The sequence below is a fragment of the Equus caballus genome, chromosome 19, assembly GCF_041296265.1.
Source record: "Equus caballus isolate H_3958 breed thoroughbred chromosome 19, TB-T2T, whole genome shotgun sequence".
In the NCBI taxonomy this organism is placed as follows: Eukaryota; Metazoa; Chordata; class Mammalia; order Perissodactyla; family Equidae; genus Equus; species Equus caballus.
Window position 1 is genome coordinate 61,232,801 of NC_091702.1, and position 25,229 is coordinate 61,258,029.

The 25,229-nt window shown below is 39.8% G+C and overlaps 1 protein-coding gene across 6 annotated transcripts in view; it reads right to left on the reverse strand.

Moving 5' to 3' along the window:
- The window catches only part of ALCAM (activated leukocyte cell adhesion molecule), a 186,181-nt gene extending 162,625 nt beyond the window's left edge, over positions 1-23,556 (reverse strand). For 2 of the 6 annotated variants that reach the window (XM_005602026.4, XM_070242893.1), the window contains exon 1: positions 22,806-22,941. In XM_005602026.4, the coding sequence (XP_005602083.1) occupies positions 22,806-22,878 (73 nt within the window). In that variant the 5' untranslated portion in view covers positions 22,879-22,941. The other 4 variants (XM_001503380.7, XM_070242894.1, XM_070242896.1 and 1 more) reach the window with 4 other exon arrangements.
- Positions 23,557-25,229: the final 1,673 nt, after the last annotated feature.

The window sequence follows — 25,229 nt, forward strand, 5'->3', positions numbered from 1 at the left end:
GCATTTTTTATTTACTATGCTTCCAATTATAACGCTCTGAAAAGCTCCCCATGAACTATGGTCATTATTACCTACTCTGCACTGGTTTCACCAATTATAAAACTGCTTCTACTGTCCACATTAATGGAAAGGATAACTACATGGAGCAAACCTTATAAGGCCACTATGATGGAGTCGGAAAAAGCAAAGGCAATCTCTGGAAGCTACTGAATTATTAAAGAATTTTCTAAAATATAGTCATTGGCTTGCCACACTTTCCCTATGGCTGCAGCTAATCTTAAAATGAAAAAAAATCACTTCCTAGACTAAATAACTTTGCTCATGACAATAAACGCATGAGTTCCAGGAGAAGCCCACAGAGCTGTATAGTTCTAAATCTACCCAATGTAACTCAGAAATAAGGAAATAATTTTCAGGAGTGTTTTGTAGGATCTTTCATGTCCCGTGTTTTCTCAAAAACAGTGATAATTTTAAAAATCCTCTGGGACAAAGGTCTGTTTTACAAAATCAGCTTAGGTTAAAGGAGTCAAAGGAAATTAGTAAATGGAAATGGCAGCAAAGAAGCAGAGATGTGTCTCCATGGACCTCTTGAAGATGCAGGAGTCTAGACAACAGGGAGTGAGGGTGGCGGCTTCCTGACCACCGCTGTGTGTCCGCAAAAGGAAACTAGAAATGTCTCAAAATGTCTGTGCTTCCTTCCCCCTCACATACTTCATCTAGGTACTGACACCTCAGACAGACACACAAGAGTAGGGAGTCATGGTGTTATGAACACATATGGAGGAGTAAAAGTGGAACTAAACACAATCAACCTGCTGCCCCAAACTATTCTGTACTTTCTCAGTGGGCTCACTTATCTAAGAACTAATTTTAATTCTTTCAGTTTTAAGTGTTTTACATGCGGTTACCATAATTAGTGAAAGTGCTATGGTACTCTGGCTACTGATGTGGCATTCTTGAGAAAATGGACCAGACCTAGACTGTAAAAACACACAAAGCCTTTTTGTTTGCCGCTGTAGCTGTTGGATTACTATGGCAATGTGAGGGATTCACAGTGCCTTTCATATTCTATTCATCCCAGCTCATAAATGGAAAGCGCTTGTCCTTAAATCAGCCTGGCTTCAATACTTGACAAGTGAGGTCAGTTACAAGCCTCTAGAATTGTTCATTACCACAAGTGTTCATTATATTTTTAAATAAATAAAACACTTTATTCCATCTTAATTTTAGTATCTTATTCTTTCAGTTGTTTCTTTTAAAACGTTTACGTATGTTTTAAAGTCTAATCTCTTTTGAATTAGCTTTTGACTAGCTGTGAACTAAATATCTGATACAAAGGAGGGCCTAGAAATCAGAACAATTTGGATTTCTAAATGCCAGAATATACCCTAAAAGACACCATTCCCAGCACTGCCAGGATCCAGAAGAATCATCTGATGAGAGAATGGTTATAGGGAGATCATGGCCAAGTGGTGTCTCTTTGAATCAGGTGAGTTATAAATACGTTTTGCACAAATCTATACTCAAAACAAATCAACTTTGATATTGCAAAGGATTCTAGGAGGGTGAACTCTGTCTAAAATTGTAGTGGGATAATTTAGCCCTGCTAACTTCCTCCAGTGAACTTTCAATGAAGAGATGAGCTTGAATATTCTTCCACTTCTCTAAGCAGTCCTTAAATATAATAACAAAAATGTTTTACTTATAGATATATCTATGCTTTGAAATTTTTGATGATTGATAAAAATAGGTTGGCAATACAATTCTTCTGCCTTCTGTGTAGTAAGGTTACATCCTTGAAAATCCCTGAGGCCTCTAGCTTCCATTTATGAGGTGCTAAATATTCGACCAGTGAGCCAAAAAATGACAATAATCCAATTACTATTGGCTACTTCCACAAATTTAAAATCACTCATGTTCAAGTGAGCTTAAAATTAAAATCTGGATTATATAAATTCCAAATCATGCCGAAATCTTACATGCAGATTCACAGAAATGAACAGTAGGTTGCTTTTATTTTGTTCTTCTACTGTTATATTTTTATTTATAATGCTGAAAAATAGATCTAGAAGATACCAGAAATCAAATAATCCTAAATCTGGATAATGTTTATTTGTGTAATATATTTATGTGACGTATTTTATTTGTAAATATGATTAATGTTTCCTAAACACTGGTTCTCCAAGTGTCTCAAGTCAGACACCAGATTATTAAAAATTTTAAACAAATTTCTTTACATCAGGAATTAGCAAAGCTTATTTGTATTGTGAATTCTAAGACTGAGTATAAGTATGCGCCATTTCACAAATGAATTTGATCATGGCCTAACTATTGGGATCCCAAGAATTTGGGAAACATTTCTCCAAGACTATTATGTCACAAGCTTCTAAAATAATCCATTCCATTAAACGTGCTTTAACAACCTTTGGCATCAGAATATTATTACTGATACAGAATTTAAATTCCTCTTGTATGTTTTCTTCTCATACTCGCTTGCTTATCATTATGGGTGTGAATTTGTTAACTATACGTTTGAGTGATCTTTAGCAGTCATCATGTAGGCTCAGAATTCCACGTTTGCAAATCACTCCAAAACATCAATCAATCTCATTTCAACTCTGCAATCTCATTTTAAATGTGTTTTAAACTTCAATGTGGACTAGCATGTTAAGAAACGCCAACAAAAATGAAGGATCATTTTAATTCCAATATGTTTGTAGGTATAGTGTAATAAATCAGAAAACTTTCATGTGTGTAAGGAAGGGAAAGAGAAGCAAGAAACATAAAAAATTGTTTTTCTAATTGTTAGTATAGTTGTTATTCTAAAAATTCGTAATCATGGATGACACTATATCTAATTAAATGTCCTAATTTCTCAATTCAAAATAAGTGAATTACTACTTGAGAAGTGTATCTCTTCTACAGTTTTAGTAGTAGCACCATTGTTACAATAATCTTTGCACTAGTAGTTTACTTAAAAATAATACACACACATTATAAATATTCATATCATATGAAAAAGCGTATAGTTTAAAACAAAGAGCCCTTCCTCCTCGCTCATAGCCTGAGTCTCCCTTTTAAGACACAGCCATTATTAAAGATTCCTATATTTTTTCAGGAAAAAAATGTCTATGTATACACAAGCATGTTAAGTGATCGTATCTATTTAAATACATATTCCATTTTTATGCACATGAGCATTCTATGCACATTGTTCGCTACCCCTTTTTTCTTATGATTATATATACATATAATAGTATATTTTATATATATACATATATATTTTGTGTGTGTGAGGAAGATTCTCCCTGAGCTAACATCTGTCGCCAATCTTCTTCTATTTTGTTTATGCGATGCCACCACAGCATGGCTTGATGAGTGGTGCTAGGTCCACATCCAGGATCTGAACCTATAAACCCCAGGCCACCAAAGCAGAGCATGCAAACTTAACCACTCTGCCACCAGGTTGGCCCCCGATCCTTACATTTTTAGTAAATAGAAGTAAAGAAAACTGTAGTGGGATAGTTTTCCATTTCACATGGAAATTTTTTCCTGTTTTCTATTACATTTGAATATGTGTCATATTTGAAGTTTTTCTTGGAAGGCACAGTATATCAAAACATTTGGTTTAAGATGTTGACAATATGGCAGTATTAATAATAATAGATAACATTTCTGAAGCCTGTACTGTCATTCACTTTGCTAATCACTTTCCAAGGATTATCTCACTTAGCTCTTTCAACAAACCTCTGATAAAATTACTGTTATTCTTTTCATTTTACAGATAAGGAAACTGACCTAGAGACTTTACATAACTTGTCCACTCAAGTAACTTGTTTCAGTTATTCATTCTTCCTCTTTTCTTTCACAAAAGCCTTAATATAACCATTCAATTGAGTCTAAATCTTGACTGTAAAGTCTCAGGGCTTTGAGCTCTCAAGAGCTAAGAATCCATAGGGTGTGGTTAGAACCATTTGGAATCTAACCATTAAGTTCAAAAGGTACCCATTTTACATTTTAAAAGAAAAAGAAAGAAAGTCTGATTTCTTAACCTAAAATAAGTTTTCCTAGAAGGATATTCCTATAATCAAATTAAGCTAAGGTTCAGGTTCAACATCCCAACACTCAAAAACCATAGACACTTTGAACCAGAAGGAATCTTAAATTACAGTTTCTTCCTATCACTTTACAGGTAAGAAAAATGAAGCTTTCATTAGCAAATTTGTTGTCCTTTCATACTGATCTCTAACTTGAAAGAGACATCAGAAAATCTCTCCCTGAGGTATGGAAGACATAGAAAACATCCCAGACAGACGAGCAGCTATAACGTTTGTAACACTCTGAGATAGTGGTCTCTGAGTCTTCCCCAAAAGTAGCAAATTCAAAGTCACGGAACTAGCTTTTCTTTCAGCAGTTGAATGCTGTTTCGTTATTGTTGTGGGACAGCTGTCTGTGGGGACAGGGCATCGTGGATCTGTGTTCTCATCACAGCTCTTAATTCACCCTTTAGCCCTTTCTTCTCCAGACCTTAGCCCTTCCTCACAGGACCTGTATTCTATAAGGTTTAATCAATTTTATTGTTTCTCTCTGAACGAAAACCAACTTCCCTATGTATTTATTTAAAATATAGAGACTGAAATGAAATATAGCACTGTACTCTCATGAAGTCTGTTGAGCGCTGAGTAGGGGAGAAGTTGTATCCCGCCTTGGGTATCACAATTTTACACTGTTAATGCTTGCCTGTATTGTACTTTTTTATTTCTATGGCTCAATTATTTTATTTATGGTCCACTGTGACTGGGAATCTCAATCTGCAAATTGTTACATGGCTAGCTCTTAATTGGGCATACTGATGAGGAGAAAAGAAGAGCAAATAATACAAAAAAAAAATACAATGCAAAGATCATTCTTACTTGGCAGTGGAATAAAATCACGCAACACTAACAATCACAGGAAGTAAGGCCACTCAGTTCCAGCCTAATATCGTCATCGAACAAGCAAAAACACGGAACAGAAATATGAAGTAACTAACCCAAATCCCAGGGCTTCTGACAAAGGCAGAACTGAAACCTGGGCCTCCCTATACCCTCTCCAGGCTTCCACATCACTTGCCATGAGCACTGGTAGTCAGGCCTCACCAGGAAGGAAAGTTCCTGGTCACTGTTATTAACTCGACAATGACCCTGGTTATTGTTATTGATTTAACAATGATAAACCAACACTCACGCTTCAATGCTTTCCAGTTTAATCATTAAGTAATTAAGTTAGTGGAGTGTATGGACTGTTTGCATGAGGCCTGTTTTCTTAACTTCTTTTTCATTTTATTTCATTATTTGAGAAGCAATTATATTTAACAATGTAGTTACGTGGTTAACAAGGGCACACTGGTTCTGGTGTGAGAATCAACATCGTTTTTTTAAAAGTGAGTAGTACATTCTGTATCCTGCAAACATCTAAAGAGGAAGAGTTAATAGATTGTGCAATATTTCCAGGAGGCAAAGTAAATAACCAACAAAAAAGTAAAGTAAAAGATGATCTTATGTTTGAATGTTTCTGGGCTTTGTTTGATGGTTTGTTGGTTTTGTGGTGGGTGGGGAGGATTGTTCATTTTATTTTTATTTCTGCCTGCCATTCCTGTAATAAATTTGTCTGGAAGCTCAGCCTGTTTGACTACTACATACTGCTGTGGAAAATAATCATTACTCCTCAGTTATTCTATTTCTCTCATGGAGAAACCGCTAAATTTCTATTTAGAAAATGACTTGTGGTAAAAAGAGGAGATAAAACTCAAAACTTGTCAATTCCAAATATTATCGACACTTAATATGATATTAACCAGACACACTGAAACAATTGAAAAAATAGTGTTTATTGGGTAACTTGCTCGTACTACCTATGATGTTTGTTTTCATGTTAAAGAATGAAGTTCAGAAGGATAGCATTGCAAACATTGCAGATGGTACTTGGAACATAAAAAGAAGGCTAGAATGATGCTATTTATTTGGTAGTTCCTGAGTTAGGGCTTTGTGTCCGAACAGGCATGCTTCTCATAGACGTGCTTAACTTGATCAGAAAGAGTATAATATACCTTTCCATCCGATTTTAATTTTTTCAGAAAAAACTTCACAACTCACTAAGGAAGCAACTAAATATGTATATTGGCTTCAATATGCATACGCCCCAAGTCTAGGGGATCAGGAAGCAGGGTCTAATGTCTCAGGTTAGGGGCCATGGGGAATTACGTGCCTAGCCGATGAGAATAGATTTAATTGGGTTCTGTTTGTGAATAAACCAAGGGAGGACATACAACTGGGACCAAATCTGCAGTTTATGTTGGCATTGAATATTTCTATTCAGTTGGCCCATGCATGGACCATTGTGTAGCTGATTCCACACAGAGGTATAGGCACCTGTTCTAACCAGTCATGTCCCTGGTTCATTTTAGTCTTCCTAACTCTGCTTTTCTAGTATCCATTCCTTCTTCCTTTAGCCTTGATTCACTCATCAGACTTTCCTTTTCAGAATTTGAGTAATCCCACTCATCTCCCTATATATACTCATTTCTCTATTTTAACCTCCTCTGCAAACTTCAGAGGTCAACTCTTTTCCAGCCCCAGCCCCACTCTTTGGGTGGAGGGAAACAGAAGCTCAAAGCTCAAGTCTTATCACAAGCCCACTGATCCCTGGGTTGAGAGCAGGTCACCCAGTAGAACATTAATAGTGTGTGTTCCATCCATCTGTGGGAGAGTAGTTTCACAAACAGTCTTACTAGATTCTCATTGATTCAGGTATAGAACTGAACCTGTCTAGACAAGCCTCCAGCACTCACCACAGATCTGAGCAGACACAGATACGCTTAGATGGAAACCAACATTGTATATTTACGTAATTTTACTATTAGACGATGTTTCCTAGCACTACTTAACTTTAGTTTATCTATAGAATTAAGCAACCTACTACCACTCAGATTCCTAAACTTCAATAAAGAACCATGAATTCACATTCTGCTATTGTAGAATTTGACAAACACTGCTAAATTTGGTCAAGAATTCTCTGGATTTCAAAAAGGGTTCGCATCAAAATTTCTCTGTAAGAAGTTTCTTTCTAGCCATTGTTCTTTCCCTTTCAAGATAAGAAATTAAGGGATTGTTAGTTATTGAGAGGAGAGATTCAAATTTGGAATTACTAGAATGTATTATCAACTAGGTATCTCAGCAAAGCAAAAAGAGACAAATTGTTTTATAGTACAAGGCTACTGTCCACAGAAATCATCTGTAGCACTATCTTTCTTTGAAACAGCAATTGCCCCTTCATCCTAGTTTCCAGGTCTTATCCTCCTTTCCTCTCTGTAAGAGGTCCTTTCATTCCCTTCTATATCTCCCTCAGCCAGATGAGCTGTCCCCTAAGCATCACTTGTCCTCTATGGCTTTTCCAGAATACTCACTTTTCCTGCGATCACGTCCTTTATCATAAACTTAACTTTCATACCTATTTAGATAGCATAAAATAAGGCTTGTTAATGATGAAAATAATTTCACCACATTAACCCTGGATTCTGTTTCCATGGAAAGTTGAGAGCTCTGTTATTTATATTGTCTGACATGTTTGTGGGAAGATTATTTTGTTGGGTCACAACAGTGTTAATGTGAAACCTATATTAGATGCCATGGATCCAAGAATCCACAGGAACGGGTAACATTTTTTCAAGGATAAGAAGAGATTTTTCTTAAAAAATTGCGAGGTAAGCTATTTTATTAATCCAGACTCGCCAGGTCATTGATATGCCCCAACCAGTTTTATGTCTTTAAAGAAAGAGAAAGTCCCACTTACCTGGCTTTTATCTGATAACACATTTATCCTGACTACCTTTTGATACAGATGCTATGCTGCATTCAAAGTCCTACTGAAAGGCTGAAAAGGAGATTAAATTTTGTAATTCAAAAAATAAAAAAATATATAGGTGTTAAACTTAAAATTGGTTTTACAAATATATTGGCCGTTCTTTTGTAAAGTACCACTGTGCCTATAGCATAGGGGTTTTCAGTAAATGGGAGCTATCAGTCACAAGGCGCTGGATTTATATTGCTTTATCTGGACAAGTACTCATAACGTATTAGAAAAATTTTAGAATTTCTGGGCAGGAATTAAGGAGACAACTTGACTATCCCAAGTTATAAAAGTTAAAATTCAGAATAACTGAGAAGGATACAAAGCAAAGCAAAGAAATAAATCCAGGTTTATAAAAAAGGCTTTAAGCAGAAAGTTATAGGAATTAAGATTATTTTTCCCAGAGACGAGTCATCAGACTAAAACTATTAAGTTTTCAGCTATCAAATATCATCAAATAATGACGTACTGTGATAAATCCAATTCTGTACTTTTTCCTTTTTTTTATCAGTAATGGCCTGTCTCTTAAAATGATATCTTAGTTTAAAGAGCATGAGGTTTATGTTTCAGTAAAAATAAAATTGCTCCATTTCTGTCATGAAGTTTTCTTAGGTTTCTGTCTGCATGTTCAAAATTCTTCAATAGAAAATACTCTTCCAAAAGTAACACCAGAGTTTCTCCAAATTATCTCTAATATTTTATTGTTAATGACATTCAAGTCATGGCCCACAATACACATGTATTTTCTGTAGTACAAATATATTAAATATTGCTTGCAAGAAATCAATTTTCTCATGAAATCTTTTGTATACTATTTTTGCCATATTCAGGAAAATGCCATGATCCACAGGTTTAATCTAAGAATTAAAAACTGGAAAAAAAAATATTACCAGTCGTTTGCTGCTTACTGTGAACGAGTTCCTACAATTAGCCTAGAAAATCTACAGTGTTAAAAATAAAATAGTTTAAATAAATTTCTATATTTCTCTGGATGATCTTACATTTAATGTTAGGTGTCTATGGGAACTTTGGAGAATACAGTTATTAAAGTTTTTATTTTATGTTAATGTGGATCAGCACCTGGAAGAAAAATTAGACTAACTTTATTCCATTCTTTTTATATTTCATTTGCATAACTTGGGTAGAATATGGCAAATGCTGTTTTGTTTTATTTAAAAACTGTAATTCAGGAGATTTATCATTCTCTAATTAAATTTCTAAAAGCAATTGAAAAATTGTCCCAATATAGATATTTTTTATTCATACGTGAATATATATTGCAATTTTAAATAGGCTTCATTAATAATCAAGATTTCTAATTGTGACTAATCCATTTATTCAATTATCGTATTTGTACTGGGGATATAGTATACATCAGTAGACACTGAGTCCAAAAAAGATGAAGAAGCCACAGCCCCTGCCTCTAAGGGAAGAATGAAGAGAGTAAACAAGCAATAGGCAAGAAGTGAAATGAGTTCTGGAACCACAGAGGACAGACATTTGAGGGAGACCAGGGGAGACTTCCTGGAGGAGATGGCATCTAAACTGTGTTCTGTAGGATGGGGCTCCTGGCTATTCAGGTAAAGGGAGGGTGTTGGGGGAGGGGGGTAAGGAGAGAGTTCTAGAATAAAACAGTGACATGAATAACAATCCTGGGAACAAGAAGGGCATGGCACACTTAGGGGTATGGCTGGAGCATGGAATTGCAAGAAAGACCGTGTCGAGAAATGTAAGAAGAACCTTAAATGCTGTGCTGAGAAGTTTGTATTTTCTCCTTACTCTAACAGGGAGCCATTGGAGTATTTCAGGCAGCAGTTACAAGATTCTCTTCGTATCTGAGATCATTTTGAAGGCAGAGGGGAGAAGAGACTGGAGGCAGGCCAGACTGAAGTTTGGGAAATCCATTAAACAACGTTTATTTTTTTCACTTCCTTAAGGTGTTCTATCACCGTGTTCTGTTTTACCCTGAACCTACAGAGTCTGCCTAAATCTGTCTTTCAAGCATACACACTTCCGTGCTCTGAGTTAGCTCTGGCCAGCTTAGACTAATGACCTAAGACAACCACCTACTCTCAGACGTTGTGAACCACAGCCTGCCAGGTGTCGTGTTTTAGCTTTAAATTTAGATTTTAACCTCAAGATTGCAATGCAGTGATGTTTCATTATCAGATGAGAACTGTGTCATAATAAGCATGATACTAATAATTCATGGACAAAGTCTGGGAGTTTGTGGATGACTTATTTATTTTATAAAGTCAGTAGATTCAAGGCTTTGCCCAATAAATAATATGATATCACTTTCATTCATATTCCACTTCTTGAGTGGAAGAATAAGGCGACGTGGGGAACAGCTACAGCAGGCAGTTTTATCATTTTGAGCAACCTGGGGCCTCTCTTCCTCATGTACTGATGGAAGAAAGTTGGGTTTATAATCATCTTTTGGGGAGAGTGGAAAGATTAACTGAGATTAAATACTTGAACAATACCAACAATTTATGGAGAGCTCCTTATTTGACAATCACACTATTGAATGAGCTTTCCATGTATTAATTTATTTAACTTTTACATCAATCCGAAGAGATAGGTACTATTATCCTTATTGCATAGATTAGGATGGAAAAGGGTTAAGCAGTTTGCTACTGTCATCTGCTTGGGAGAGCAGAGAGTGGAGACACAGATTTCAAAACCATCCAATTTGGCTCCAGAAGCCGCATTCTCAAACTCTGATCTATAACGGAAAGTAAACATAATAAAATGAGCACTTACTTTAAAGAACGCTTAAGGCTGTAATGAACAAGTCCGTGGCCTCAATCCCCAGGCTGCCCTCCTATAGCAGGGCCAGAAGAGCAAATATCTACTTTCAATAGGAACTGTTTAAAAGCTGTCTGTGTTTTGGTGATTCTTAAAATGCCAGAGAACTGGGCCATGTCTTTAACTGACAGCATTTTAGTAATAAATTAGGAGGTCTAATGTGTGGGATTACACAATTTTCTGCGGAACTCAATAAAATCATTGCCATTTAAAAAAAATAAATAACTGGGGTGGGGCGGGGGCTGGCCCAGTGGTGTAGTGGTTAAGTTCGTGCACTCTGCTTTGGCGGCCTGAGGTTGACAGGTTCAGATCCCAGGCGTGGCTCTAGCACAGCTCACCAAGCCATGCTGTGGCAGCATTCCCCATAAAATAGAGAAAGATGGGCACAGATGTTAGCTCAGTGACAATCTTCCTCACAAAAGTGAATCTCATGAAAGGTAAATGAATTAGGCTCAGGGTCACACACAGGTGATGGGTATCAACTCAGAGTGAAAATATAATTGCAGTATCTAAATCAAGGAGATATTTAGGAAAAAAAAAAGGGGAGAAGATGTGAGTACAGACTGTTTCCATGCAAAAATCTATAATCATTTGGATAAAAATCTTGGCAGAGTAATTGAGGAAAATACTAGCTAGCTTTTCTCTCCTATTCAAACATATAACTGTTTTCATTTAATAGATACCACAAAAGTAATATCAACAATATTCATTATTCTCCCATTGGAAATACTTTGTTCTGCTTTCATACCTTGCTATATTAGAGTGAAGTATGCTTCTCAAGAGTATACCTACCTTAATTTCTTCTGGCAATTTATTATCCAAAAGGTACAAAGAACTAAGAACTACACTTTTAAAACATATACTCTTTGTAGAAGCATTTTGTTGAATCCTATTAATAAGAGGAGGATATTGTTTAATTTCCAAAATATTACCAATTTTAAAATTATAGATTTAAATAATTTCACTATTAAACTAGAGAAAAATCATAATAAATAGAAACATCCTACAGTGCTCATAAAACAAAAGTAGTGGAGCTCCCTCTATTGAATTATAGTTGAGAAATATGCCTTGCATTTAAAAGCATAATTTCATCATCAAAATGATTACATCATAATACTTGTAAACCTTTTCTCTTTCTAAGGTCTAATATCTTTCAGATTATAGAAACAGATATACAATATCAATTTCTAAGAATAATGTGAATTACATATGTCCTTATGATTTTAGAACATGTGTTCTTTTTTTCTTAATGGTTTTTATTTGCAGAAATTACATTTTAAGCCTTTGATTTTCAATTTGTGTTTTTCTTCTGTTTTCCTTAAGGTGATAAAACTGAAAAGTTATTTGACAGACATTGGGATTATGGAACATCCTAATAAGAATATGAATTCCAATTTTGTTACGGAAACTCAAAAATGTACCTAAATGGAACTGAAATAGATCTTCCAATCAGTAAAATGAGGGTTTCACATATTTTCCTGATATGAATAAACTCAATTATAATATTATGATTAGTGAAAAATGTGATTCATAATCACTATTAGTGGTTGAGAGTCCACTGTGTGCACTGAGAAATGCACTATACACTCATTACGTTTTTGAATATTCATATCAAGTGAGCTTGGTAGTATTGTTATGCTCATTTTACCAATAAGAAAAGAGAGACAGAGATAGAAATCAAACTAATGCTCTGATCCATAGCCCAAGCTCTTTGAGCTCTTGTGCAATGGAATCTGTGTGTATATTGACAGTCTGTCAAATCTGTGAGCACTGACAGTCTATAAAAATTAAGCAGAGAATTATTATTTTTAACATCATGGAGGTATAGCCGTACCGTCTACAAAAAGTCACCACTCAGTTGAAATATTTTCTAGTCAAACATTTCAGATCAATTCTAAAAAATGATAACCTCCAAACCATACCCTGAAACTCTACTCTTTTTTACTGTTTTATCATTTATGTTAGAAAGGAGACATATTTCTTATCAGCAAAGAGAAAAACAGTTGAGCAGATGCAGGGTTTCTTTTAATAAACAGATACTTATTTGCCATTCTAGTATGATTTAAAAAAAGCAATTTTATCTTACACTAAACAGTCATTTTTAAAAGAAAATTTCTATTTGAGAACTAGATTACCATCCATTGGGGTTGGGTTGTTAGGAGATTAATCCAACAGGACAAATCCAAACATGTATTACATTTTACTTTTAGATCTGATTGCAAAAGCATTATTCATATTTAGAACCATGCCCATCTCCACAAAAATATAAAACCTATGTCTTAAAACCAACGTAAACATTTCTCTTGGAAAGTGTCATACCTATCACCAGGTAGAGAAAATGCTTACCGAATAAAGTATAAATGCCACAAGTTTGAACATTAAAATGAAATCCTGGGCAGAAACGGCATTATTCATAAAATTACAGTATGTGCATACTAATATTAACTCCATTATGAATATTTATTCCCTTGTTTAAAAGGTATATCCTCAGTATATATTTCTTGAAAACTTTTCATATACATATTGTTGTGGTTTTTCTACATAAAAGGGCTATAAAAATATATTTCACTCCTACTTTCCATAATAGGTCCAAAAATTACAGGGTGAAACATATTTGATGATACTGATGGTTTTTATAAATTTACAGAAGATGGTACATTTTAGCAGCTCATAAACTATTTTGATGAGCCTGTCAAACTTGGAAGAATTGTTCAAAATACAATTTACTTAAAAATAATTGAAGTCTCTTTAGTAAGACCTATTACACAAGGTTTACAAAGCGGCATTAGTTAGACCACCCACACAATGTACACTGTACCTACAATGAACTAACACAAATATTTGGAAACCATTTATATAATGAAAAACACTATCAACTACTCTTAAGGCTCACAGGTTGTTGCCTTTTATTCCACTGCTCTAGTTAATCTGATCCCACAGAGTATGAATCTTCCCAAATGAAAGAAAATATGGCTGACAATTACATAGTTTATGTTCCAAAAGTTAGCCGTCTTATGTGGAAAGAGCAATGGTAATAATTCATGATAAATGTACTATTTCTCCCATTTTGGCTCCATCTCATGTATAATAAAGTTAGGCACCAATCTATCTATAGCTTTTGCCTTACATATGAGGGTGTGTGCCTATTACTCCCATAATTCTCATTTTTCCCACAGGCTTTAAATAAATAAGAACCAAACTATTATCCTGGTTTATTTAAAAAAGTTATATTAATAGTACAGAGTTATAGAGGAAGTATGAGGAAGGGGCATCTTCATATACTTTTGTTGGGAGTTTTAAAAGGTACATACTCTTTTTATTTTTGAGATATAATTGACACATAACATTGTATTAGTTTTAGGTCTACAACATTATGATTTGATACATGTATATATTGTGAAACAATTACCACAACAGTTAGTTAATATCTATCGCCACACAGTTACAAATTTTTTTCTTGTGATGAGACCTTTTAAGATCTACTCTCTTCGTAACTTTCAAATATACAATACAGTATATACTCTTTGAACTGCAATTTTAGAATTTCTTTCTAAATCAAAAATACATATATTCTTTGACTTCTGAGACACTTCAATTCACTTTCACTTCAATTCAATTTCACTTCTGAGACACCTTCCTACCAATGTAATTGCACATATGGACAAGAACATGCATTAGGATGTTCACTGCTGTATTGTTTGTAATAACAAAGATTGGAAACAATCTGCATTTCCAAGAACTAGTGAAATGGTTAAATCAATTATGGTGCATACAATAAAATCCAATGCACCATGTTAAAAACTGAGATAGCGCTATATGTGCTGGTACGGGATAATCTCCAAAATGTACTGCTAAGTGAAAAAGGAAAGGTACAAAATGGTGTGCATAGTATGTTCCCACTTGATTATTTAAAGGGGGTAAGTGTATATACAAATATTTGACAGAAAATGAGTATTTGAATAAGATCGAAGAGATCCTCTTCTGAACTCCACAACTGGGAAGTAAATTAGGAAAATCACAGGAAAGTATTTGAACAACTCCAAGGAATTCCTGGCACCTTCAAGAGTGAAAAGCCATGTTCCTTCCCACCTTAGGGTCTCCACTCCTGTCATTCGCTCAGTGCGTATCTTGTGCTTGATGATTCCTCAGCACATACCTCAGATATCACTTCCTCAAAGAACCTTTCTCATTTTTTCCTAAACCGCATCTGGCCACTTTGATGTAAAATGCTCTTTATTTGTCCTTATGGTACTTAATAGAACTTGTAGCAAATAATTATAAAATTAGTCTACTGATGTCTGTTTCCCAAAGAGAACATAATTTCTTGGAGAAACAGGCCCTGACTGTGTAGTATTATTGCAGTGTCTCAAGCAACAAGGCCAATACTTTGCACATATTGAGCACTCCAATAAATATTTATTGAATTCTGTTACGTATGTTGAAAGACTAATTCACATGGCTAACAATGGAACCTTAGGCCAGTAGCTAAGTAATTTTAAGGTTCTTTATGGCTCCAAAACCTTGACCCTATGAGTCTAGGCATACATGAAACTAAGAGCACTGTCATCTCTTAAAAATTGTGGCAAATTTGCTGTTGAATTTTAGGTAATCTCTTAACCTGTGGCTTCATCTATCTCAGCTGTCAAATAAGAGAACTGAACAAGATGAATGGCTAAGGCACCTTCTCATTTTTCCAACAATGCCTCTTCTACTACATTTTAGCTCCTGACCATGAATTGCACACCTTTAACACTTCGCAATCAATCTGTCTCTCTCTCTGTCTCTCTGTCTGTCTCTGTGTCTCTCTCGCTCTCTCTCACTCTGTCTCTCTCTCTCACACACACACACACACATTAAACTTTCCATAATTTTATTCCAGGGGAAGGTAAGGTTTGAGCAGTAGGAAACAGTATTCTTATGGGACACTGCTTGAGCCCCTACAGTCTGTCATATTCCTTGCCCCAGGATCTAGGAGAGGAGGGTGTCAACTGTGAATATGGGCCTAAGCATCTGCAGTAAGAGTCCTTGCTGCTGCCACATCCTGAACTACTATTGTGAGAGGTAGACTGATTGCAAAAAGGGTCCTAATTCTCTCTCCTGGTCATTATCCACACGTTTTGCAGTGTTTTAGCTCCTTCCATTCCACAGGGGGAGATGATTTCCCCACTCTTGAATCTGAGCTGGGCTTGAGACTTATCTTCACCAACAGAATGTGGCAGAAGCTATGGTTTGTCTGAAGAAGCCTTGTACACTTCTGCTTTCTCTCAGAATCCTGCTTCCACCAAAAGAACAAGCCTAGCGAAGCCTATTAGAGAATGAAAACCCATGGAGAAGAGTGCATTTTCCCTGAACAACAACCAGCCAACTCCCAGAAGCAAAACTGCCTGGGTGGGCCCACAGCAGACTACAGCAGAATGAAGGCATCTAGCTAAAATCAGAAAAACACCTAACCGCCCAGAATAAATTGCCAACCTGCAAAACAATGAACTACATAAAATGGTTGCTGTTTTAAACCTCTGTGTTTTAGAGGGCTTTATCACGCTGCACACTTAACTGATACCCTGTGGTTCAAAAATGTAGTAAGAGTAGAGGTCTACTCTTTCATTGCTTTTTGCTTGATTTGGAGCCAGGTAAATTCCATATCCAGAAACCTCCCAATTATTAGGGAAAATACTTGGTAATATGCTGACAAGAGTTTTAGTCACAGTGGCCAATGCCCTCTCCCTTCATTCCACCCTTTTAATGAGGACAAAACTACAGCATCCTTTGTCTCATGTGCTTCCATGATACCCTCTCACCTTTTCTTACCTCCATCCACTTTGGGGGTTTTCTGAGTACCTGAGACACTCAGAGATAACTAAGCAAATAGCACGTGGGTGCCTAATTAGGAATGGTCAGTCTTGGCATGAACTGTCCTAGCCATATTGCTGGCTGCCCCAAGTCAGGTCACCATTTCTAACTGATACAACTGTAGCTTCCATGTACAAAAACACTTAGGGCTTCCTTCAATTTTATAGACATCCCTGGTAATATTTTTTCATATCCAAATTGATAGTGGAGCTACTGAGAAACCTTACAGGAGATCAGAATGGGTATTTGGAATTGGCTGAGAAAGGATTTCAGGATCAGAATGAAACGGGCCTTCCATAGATAACTTCATACTCAGTATCACTCCCAGGTGAATTCAAACACCATTATTCTCTTGGCTTCTCCATTCCAAACCATGAGATCCTTAATGTTTCACACCTACTGCAACATTCTGGGGTTCCAGGCTATAATCTTGACTCTCTCTTATACTTCACATTAAAGGGATATATAACACCTTATTGATATTTCACTGTAGCTATACTTAAAAAGGTTAGAAATATGCACTTCTTCAGGATAAGGAATGCATGTCTTATAGTTAAGTACTCTAAGACGGACATATAGACAGGCAAGTCATTAATAACTATGGTGAACGTGTAATTTGTCAGCCAAACTTCACTTTTGAGAGTGAAATAAGGTACCATTAATAACTCAATCAGGACATTGGCATAAACGAGGACCGTCTTGGATATACCAGGATGTATGGTTCAGGGAGTGATAGACAAGAGAGATTTAAGGTGGGGGAAATAAGGAAGCAAGCCAGAGAAGCTAGACAGCTGTCTAATTTCTAACTAATCTATTCTCTCACAGTTTAGTTTCACTATGTTGCAATACTACGAATTCTTAGAAGATCGGACACAGGCATGTTCATTGAAGCACCTCAACTTAAAGTCAAATTAAGTAACCCTTTCACTAGAAACTGTTTCGCATTCAGCACAACTCTGATTTCCCCTTGAATGGAAGGGATAATTCAGAACTGACTGGATAAATAAGACAGGAAGTCCTAAAAGCTAATTTCATTCTTGGAACTGCACTACAATAATGGGCTAGGATAATAGGTTACCATAAAACAATTACTGAATACCACAGCACATTTGGAACCAGTCCTGGCTGAAATATATATGGTCTTCCATCTAATAATAAAGGGGAGGAGGATATGAATTTTGTTATTTAAACAGATAAATTAGCTGGATGAAAATATCAATAACTCCAAATATGTGATAATACGTTGTACAATATAGAGATGCTTGTAATAACTATAGGATTTAACCTTATCAAATAGCCTATAATATCCTCTTCTTAAATATAAAAGATATATTCTAGTCTTGACATTGTTCTCCACAGGGAAAGGAAAATTCTGGCCTAATAAAAAAAAGTAATAAGAAATATAAATGGATATTTTTCTGGTCTTTTTCACTTCTTATTGAAAATAAAAAGGAGCTGATATCCAAAATTACTAGTCAAATAAATATTAATTCATCACCCATCATCCCAGGAAAACCTTCTTTAGTATTCCAGTGACTTAGCTCATTTCTCAACATGCCACATACATTCATGTGTAGGAAATGAGATGGGTCTTTGTGAAAACCTAACAATGAAGAATAAAATTGACACTTGGAGAGGTGTTAAATTTGAGTTTCCATGATACACAGAGGCACAGAGACACTCTTTCATCACAGCTGCACCTCTGTTGCTCTCCCACATACTTGGGATATATAATGCATGTGTCTACTTGAGTTAATAGCTTCAGAGAGCTAGAACTCTTTGATGATGTTTTATGTGAAATAAATGGCCAGAACAGAAAGAGGTGTGCTTGGGAATATAAGACAAGGTGATTTTAAGCATTTAAAATACTATACGACAAAATGGTGCCATCTTACACCAAGTAACACAACTTAGCTAAGGCTCAGTTTTATAAAGACCTATGTTTAGTGGCATGAAAACTTGAGGGAGAAAAAAAAAAGGAGAAAAAAAAGAAAAGAAAAATTTTTGCCTGCTTTTAATAAAATTGTCAAAGGGATAATTAAGTAGAATAAAGAGTGTTATTTTATTAATAATATAATAAAAGTCTTAATTAATATAGCATGTTCACTTGAAAAATTCAAAATGCTGAGCAAGGGAATTACCAATCTTGCCAAAATCCAAACCACGCATTACATAGGGAGAAAATGGTACAGATGGGATACAAAAAGGAGCAGAAAAGTGATTTTCCCAAGGTTACAATATTCTTATTTGACACAGCTAAAAACTGAACACATGAGCACTGACTCCAGCATAAAGAATTTTCTGGTAACGCTGAAGACTAGTAAAGTAGATATTTATTGATTTCCTTCTTTTTAATAGGTCAACAGTAGCAAACATTCTCTTCCAAATTTCTGTTTAAAAAGATAAACTGGTTTGAATTTTCTAAAAAGTCAGAAAAAGTTTGGAACTGGGTTATTAAAATATTTTGGATTTCTGTAGATTTGAAAACAACAGGAAAGCACTGGATGTCCTATTTCCTTCTATATTGTGCTTCAACCATGGTGCAAATCAGCTTCGTTGTTTAGGAGCATCTTTGGGGTGGACATACAAGGCTTCGTCACATGAACACGTTAGCATCAGCCATCACTTACATTTCATTCTAGGAAGTATATACGCAGTTTAAATAGAGGCAGGATTCCAGCAGGTATGGGTTACACTAATGCGGTTTTTTGAGACCTAAAATCCTTTCCTACTGTTGGGGTCTCTTTCCCCAGTGGGAGACGAACTCCTCCCCATCACACATTTTTTTAAATAGCCCTGTTCAGGCCTGGAGGAGTAAGCACAAGATACTATAAGGAGTTTATCAAAGTAGGAAAAAAGATGGAAAATTAGCAATTGGAGTCTACTGACATTTCTCTAGGAATACAATTTATATAAATTGTAAAATGACTCTGCCTTGCCCAAATGGGCTTTTTACCTTAGGTCATTAGAGACAGAGTTTTGAGCTGAAGAGATCTGGGAGGGTAGATCCTCAGTCCCTGTTTTACTTACAGTTGAGAAAGCTGAAGCCTGACGTGGTGAAATGACTCGCTCAAGTGCCTGAGGGTGAATGGTCCTGAGCCAAGCCTAGGAAAGCAGCTTACTGAAAATAGTACCCCAGTAAATTGTAAATTGCTACTGGATTAAATAAATTATCAAGGATATTTATTGTTGATATTGATGTTGTTGCAGCATTTCAGTTTCGCTTCCATTTCTTTGGAACAGTCGAGGCTAAGAACCTATTTTGAACATGAACAGAGAGATTTCTTTCTGTCTCTTTGATCATGGAGTGGTCATTGGGAATTAATAATAGCCTGAAGACATCCTAAAACATATTTACATTTGTAAAGGAAGGCTGGTTACAAGGTCAAAGTGCCCTGATTTTTAATCCTACGTGAACTTTATGGTGTTTTAACTGCATGCAGCCCTATATAAGCCTCTTCAAGCAACAAGGAAGAAGGACCCTCAACGCTGTGTACATAACAAGGAAAAAGCAATACTTACTGGCTATCAAGCAGTTTGCAGTTTTTAAATTAATAAATTTTAAAAGTCCCACATCAAGTGGTCTGAAAGGACATTATCTGAGTTGATGCTTTTCCCAAAGCCTGTTGAGATAAACTGATAACGGTCCGAAGTAACATCCCACTGAAAAAAAGCTTGAAGCGTGCTTACGTCTTGGAATGAACCTTATATCAGCGAGCAATTAAGAAAATTCCAGAGAGGGGTGCACACAGTTGATCCAAGAGAAGAAACAGTTAACTGCAGGGCCCCACCTCCTTGTTGTAAATAATCAAAGCAAGCCTTTTTTAAAGCAATACAAAATGTCACCACAGGCTGACGCTCTTTCTACGAGAATAATGAGATCTGAGCACATACTTCATTGCCCTTTTCTCCGAATTCCGTTTTCGTGGTTCATATATATTCTCCCCCTCCCTCCTAAAACAGATAACACGCCATGCCTAAAATATATCAATGACTATGTAGCCACTACAGACCGAAAGACCTGCAGGAACAGTTTCACAAACTCGAATTTTTGTCCTCTAGGTCTGGACACACTATTAAAACTGCTCGGGCAATGAAGGGCGGCAGGCGGGGAAGTCAGGTAGTCCCTGAGACTAAAGCCAGCCCTAGGCGCTGCATGCCCATGGGGCTCAGCTATATACAGAGGGCTCAGAAGGAGGCGCACCGGCCGTCCAGGACTTGCGCCCTAGGTCTGGACATGGCGCTTTTAGTGCCATAACCCTTTCTTTTAAGACACACTGACACCGCACCAAGAATTCAGCTGATATGCCAGCTCTGTACATTCAAGGAAACCACTGATTGAAGGTCTGAGGCTTCTGACCCCAGATCAGCGGTGGCTCAGAACGCTCCCGGCTCGGCGAAAGCGCGGGCTCCGCGCCGGCTAGAAACGCGAGCTTGCGGCGCAGCGAACGAGGTCTGAAAGCGGAACCTCTCCCTTTTTAGCAGTTATGCGGAAAAACCTGTCCTCCGAGGTGGCCCAACTGAAAATACATACCAGCGCGACCGCCGGGCAAAGGCAAAGGAAACTGGGCGTGTGTGCGTGTGGTCCCGGGGTGGGGGTGTAGGCGAGATTACACTCTCGGTGACGAGAGGGTTAAACTGAAGACCAACTGTGGGCGTGTGGATCTTTGCCTTCTACAAACTCCCTCACCTTCGTCCTCTCTCCTCTGCCCCCGGCTCCACAGTGAGCGCCCTTTCTTCCCACAGCAGCCGCTGGAATCGTGCAAAAGTGAAATCCACACTGTGCCAAACCCAAGGGGGTCTCCCCTTCCCACCTCCCGGGGGTTCCTTCTCCACCCCACCTGCTTAAATCCGGCTCGTTTCACAGGCCCCGCCCCAGAGCCGCGGATTTGTCACAGATGCCTCTTTCTCTTGTCTCAAAACAGGAGGCGAGCTCATTACCTCACCCAGAAATGTAACTTTAACGAAGAGATCCGGCGCGGGCACCCACCTCCCCCGCGCCACCTCCCCCACCCCCACCCGCTGGCAACAGCAGTTCACAAACACAGGTGAGCTTGAGGCTCTCGCCCCCTAGCCCCACTTTGGCCCTTTCCCTGGGAGACATCCAGAGGCTTTCAAACCTCTTCTTTGGCCTCAGCTTGCCTACAATTTAAGGGATGTGCGGGAATTAAAGATGCGAAAAGGAAGTGAGTTTTTCTTTGAGAAAAAACGAGAGAAAGGGGTAAGAGAATAAACAGAAGCCGAAATAACAGGAAGTAGGAGTTTTACTTGCAACCGTCTACGAAGGGCTAAAGATCAAAACTTCAAAGGGCGAAAAAAATTCCAAAAGATCCTCGAGTCTAGCGAGAAAATGAACCTGCTGCTCTGTCAAGTGACGGCGAGCACGCAGAACGCCCTGTTCGGACCAACTCGTGTCAGCCGCCCGCCCGGCGGGTCTCAGGAACAGCGCCTGCAGACAGGGGACGTCCCCAGGGGGAGCAAAGGGATTCCCATCGAGATATTTTAGTTGTTGGGGGTTTTCAATTTTTTCTTTTGCGACTCAGTACAGAACCAACCAAGAACTGAGGTTGAATCATAGTTCCTGGAAAAGCCACAAACCCCTCACTAGGGTTTCACGACCCTGGCTGCTAGTCCCCGTTCCGGCAGCGTGCCTCGCTGCCATCATCGCTGCACCCACTGCCCACCCAGACAATGGGGGAGGGGGCGTTCAAACCACGATTTAAGCTTTGGGAGGTTTTTTAAGGGAGTGATTAAAGTCCTCCCTTTCTCTTCCCTCACCCCCCACCCACCGCCCCATCCCTTCTCCTCGTTTCACGGGAAAGTTACTGGGGGATTTATCACGAAAAAGTGCTGACAGATATTGCCTCCGAGAGCTAAGCGAAAGGAAAAGTGCTCCGAGCCCAGTGACGTGGACTTCGCTATCCAGCGACAGGAGGGACTGGCAGAGGGCGAGAGGTCGCCGCCCAGGCAGGAGCCGCAGGGGCAACGGGAGACAGACGGGCGAACCCTGCCTCGACCCCGGCCGCACCCAAAGTTCCCGGAGATTTACCCCGGGCCCCTAGTTGCTGCCCAAACTTGAGCCAAGCGTTTGAGCGCAAGCGTGTGGCACAGGTGACGGAACCCAGGACGCACCGCTGTCCCCTGACCTCCCCCCACGCGCCTGGGCGCACTGCCCCGGGGGAGCGACGCCCGGGCCGGGCACCGAGGAAACTGCCCCGGCCCAGATCGGCCTGGGCCGCCCCGAGGCCCCTGCTCACCTGGCCTGAGGACAGCGGCGGCGATCAAGAGGCAGAAGACCAGACGGCAGGAGGGGGCCGCCTGCGATGCCATATTCCTCCTCCTCCTCCGGGGCCACCAGCAGAGTCCGCGCCGCAGGAGGGGGCGTCGTCCCCGGCCCCGCGCTGCCCGCGCGCTCGCGGGTCCGGACGCAGGGGCAGCGGCTGCTCCCGGACACACTGGCCCCTGGGCTGTGGCGCCGCACCTTCGGTCTCCGCCGCACGCAACTTTGCACCACGCAGCGCCCCAACTCCTCCTCCCTCTCTCCAACACCGCCCGGGGTCCCTTTGGCTGCTCCTGCCCTCACCGGCGACCCTCTCTTCCCGGGAGGCACTCGAGTAATCGGAAAGGTGCGCGCGGTTCTTTTTGGCTAGTCTGTTATTTTCCTTCTCTTGGAATAATAATAATAATGGTAGTGGCAGTATGCAGAAAAAGCCCGGTGCTAGGAAGGAATCGCCGGGGGTGGCAACAGGGGGCTGCGGGTCCAGGCGGTCTCCTCAGGTGGCGGCAGCGGTGGCAGCGACAGCAGCGGCGGCAGCGGCGGTCTCCGGGCTGCTGTAAGTGGAGGGACTGGAAGGCGTGTGTAAGCTGCCTCTCTCCTCCCTCCGCCTCCTCCTCCCTCCTCCCTCCTCCCGCTCCCCAGGACGCGGGCCGAGCAGGTGGTTGGAGCGCGGATCCACAGCCTAGAGGCGCTGCAGGACCGGCTCCGAGGCAGAGCCGGCTCGGGAATCCGCTGGGGTTGCGCGCGCCCGGGGCCCGGCGCCCCTGCTGGGCGGGGCTTGCTCGTGGCTCCGCCCCGGGGCCACGCCCGCCAATAGGGAGCAGACGCAGGAGAGGTGCTTGCCTGGGTGGCCCCCCTGGACCGCCACTTCCCGGTGACGTTCCTGTCGCCCTCGTGATTCGGCCTCTCGCTTCACACTGCCCACTCAGTCTCGCCACGGTTCAAAAAGCCAAACTGCCCTTTTTTTGCCCCCGGAGGCACGTCCCACTGACTCACTCCTCGGGGACTTTTTGGGCGCGATGTTGCAGCCTCCTATATAGAGAGTGATGGGGCAGGCAGTGGGGGTCCGGGAGCTCACCCGGGACCCACCCTTGGGTCCAAGGGCGGGAGCGAAGGAGGAAGGAAGGGATGGAGGAGGGGGCAAAGTTAACTCGCCTCCTGGGCGTTAACAGGGTCAGCTACTGGTTGGCGGGGGACAGCCCACGTCCTGGGCTCTTCCTTCCCCCTACACCCGCCGCGACCCCCTCTCGCGCACACCGTCTTTTGAAGGCGGATCACTTGAGTGGAGTGCCCAGCGCCGAATAGGAAAATATTTACTCTTTCTCAGAGGAAATTAAATCAGGAATTTCTGGACCACACTTCGTCACACGGATTTTCCCAATGTCTGCAAAAGCCAGAGCGTGTGTCTCTTATTTTGAATGAAGTGGAGATTTTAAGTTACAAATGGAAAATCTTCAAGTTACTCAGATTAAAAGCCAAACTGCTCCTTGTCGGTTCCAGAAAGCCAGGCACCCCAGCAGATGGACAGGCTTCTCGGGCAATTTCTAAAGCTTGAATCACCTCCCAGGCGGAAGCTCCGGAAGCTGTGTGGCTTTCAGATGAGGCAGAACGCTTGAAGGAATATTTTCCCCCAGAACACCGGGGTGGAGCTGTTGGAGCCCTAGGTGGCTCTAAATCAGGGACGCAGGATGACAACTCTCATCCCCGAAGCATAATAAAACCTTGGTCCTGAGACCACTTCGCCGGGCCATTAAATAGCCTTTCGCGCATCACAGGGTCACCCCCGTGTGAGGCTGGTCTCCAGCAGAGAATCCCAACTAGCAATCCTCACGTACTGCGCTGTCATCAGAAGGCTTCGAGTCAGTCGCCAGCTAGATGGAGGTGAGGGAAGTTGACGGAGGAGGTTAATAAAACAAGTACACGCGCGCACGCACACACATACACACGCACAGTGATCTTTGAATTCTTTATCTTCTCATGCTCGAAACTATTAAGCTCCATCTTCAGCTGTGATTTTTGTCAAAAGCGTGCCCATTTTGTCCTCCCGGTTCTCCTTATGGTATCCTAGAGTACAGCTATTATACCAGATTTTTCCTCCCAAAATAAGAAGTTTCTCCCACTTGGTTTTATCATTAACATTTCATTTGCATCTTATGAACCAACAGGAAGGCTAATGCTAGGAGACAAACGCCTTTTAATTCAATATTCCATGAGTTAAGTTTGGCTGAATTGCTAGCATTCCTGTGGGATCCTGTAGAATTCTGTAGAGAATCGTTTCCCTTTTAACTAGCGGTTCTGAGTAGCTTGTCTTAGAACAAATCATCTTGACTATATTAGGATCCCCCTACTTTGTCTGTCTGACCCCCTCTATTTTGGGTTGGGAGTTAATACAGCGCAACTGTTA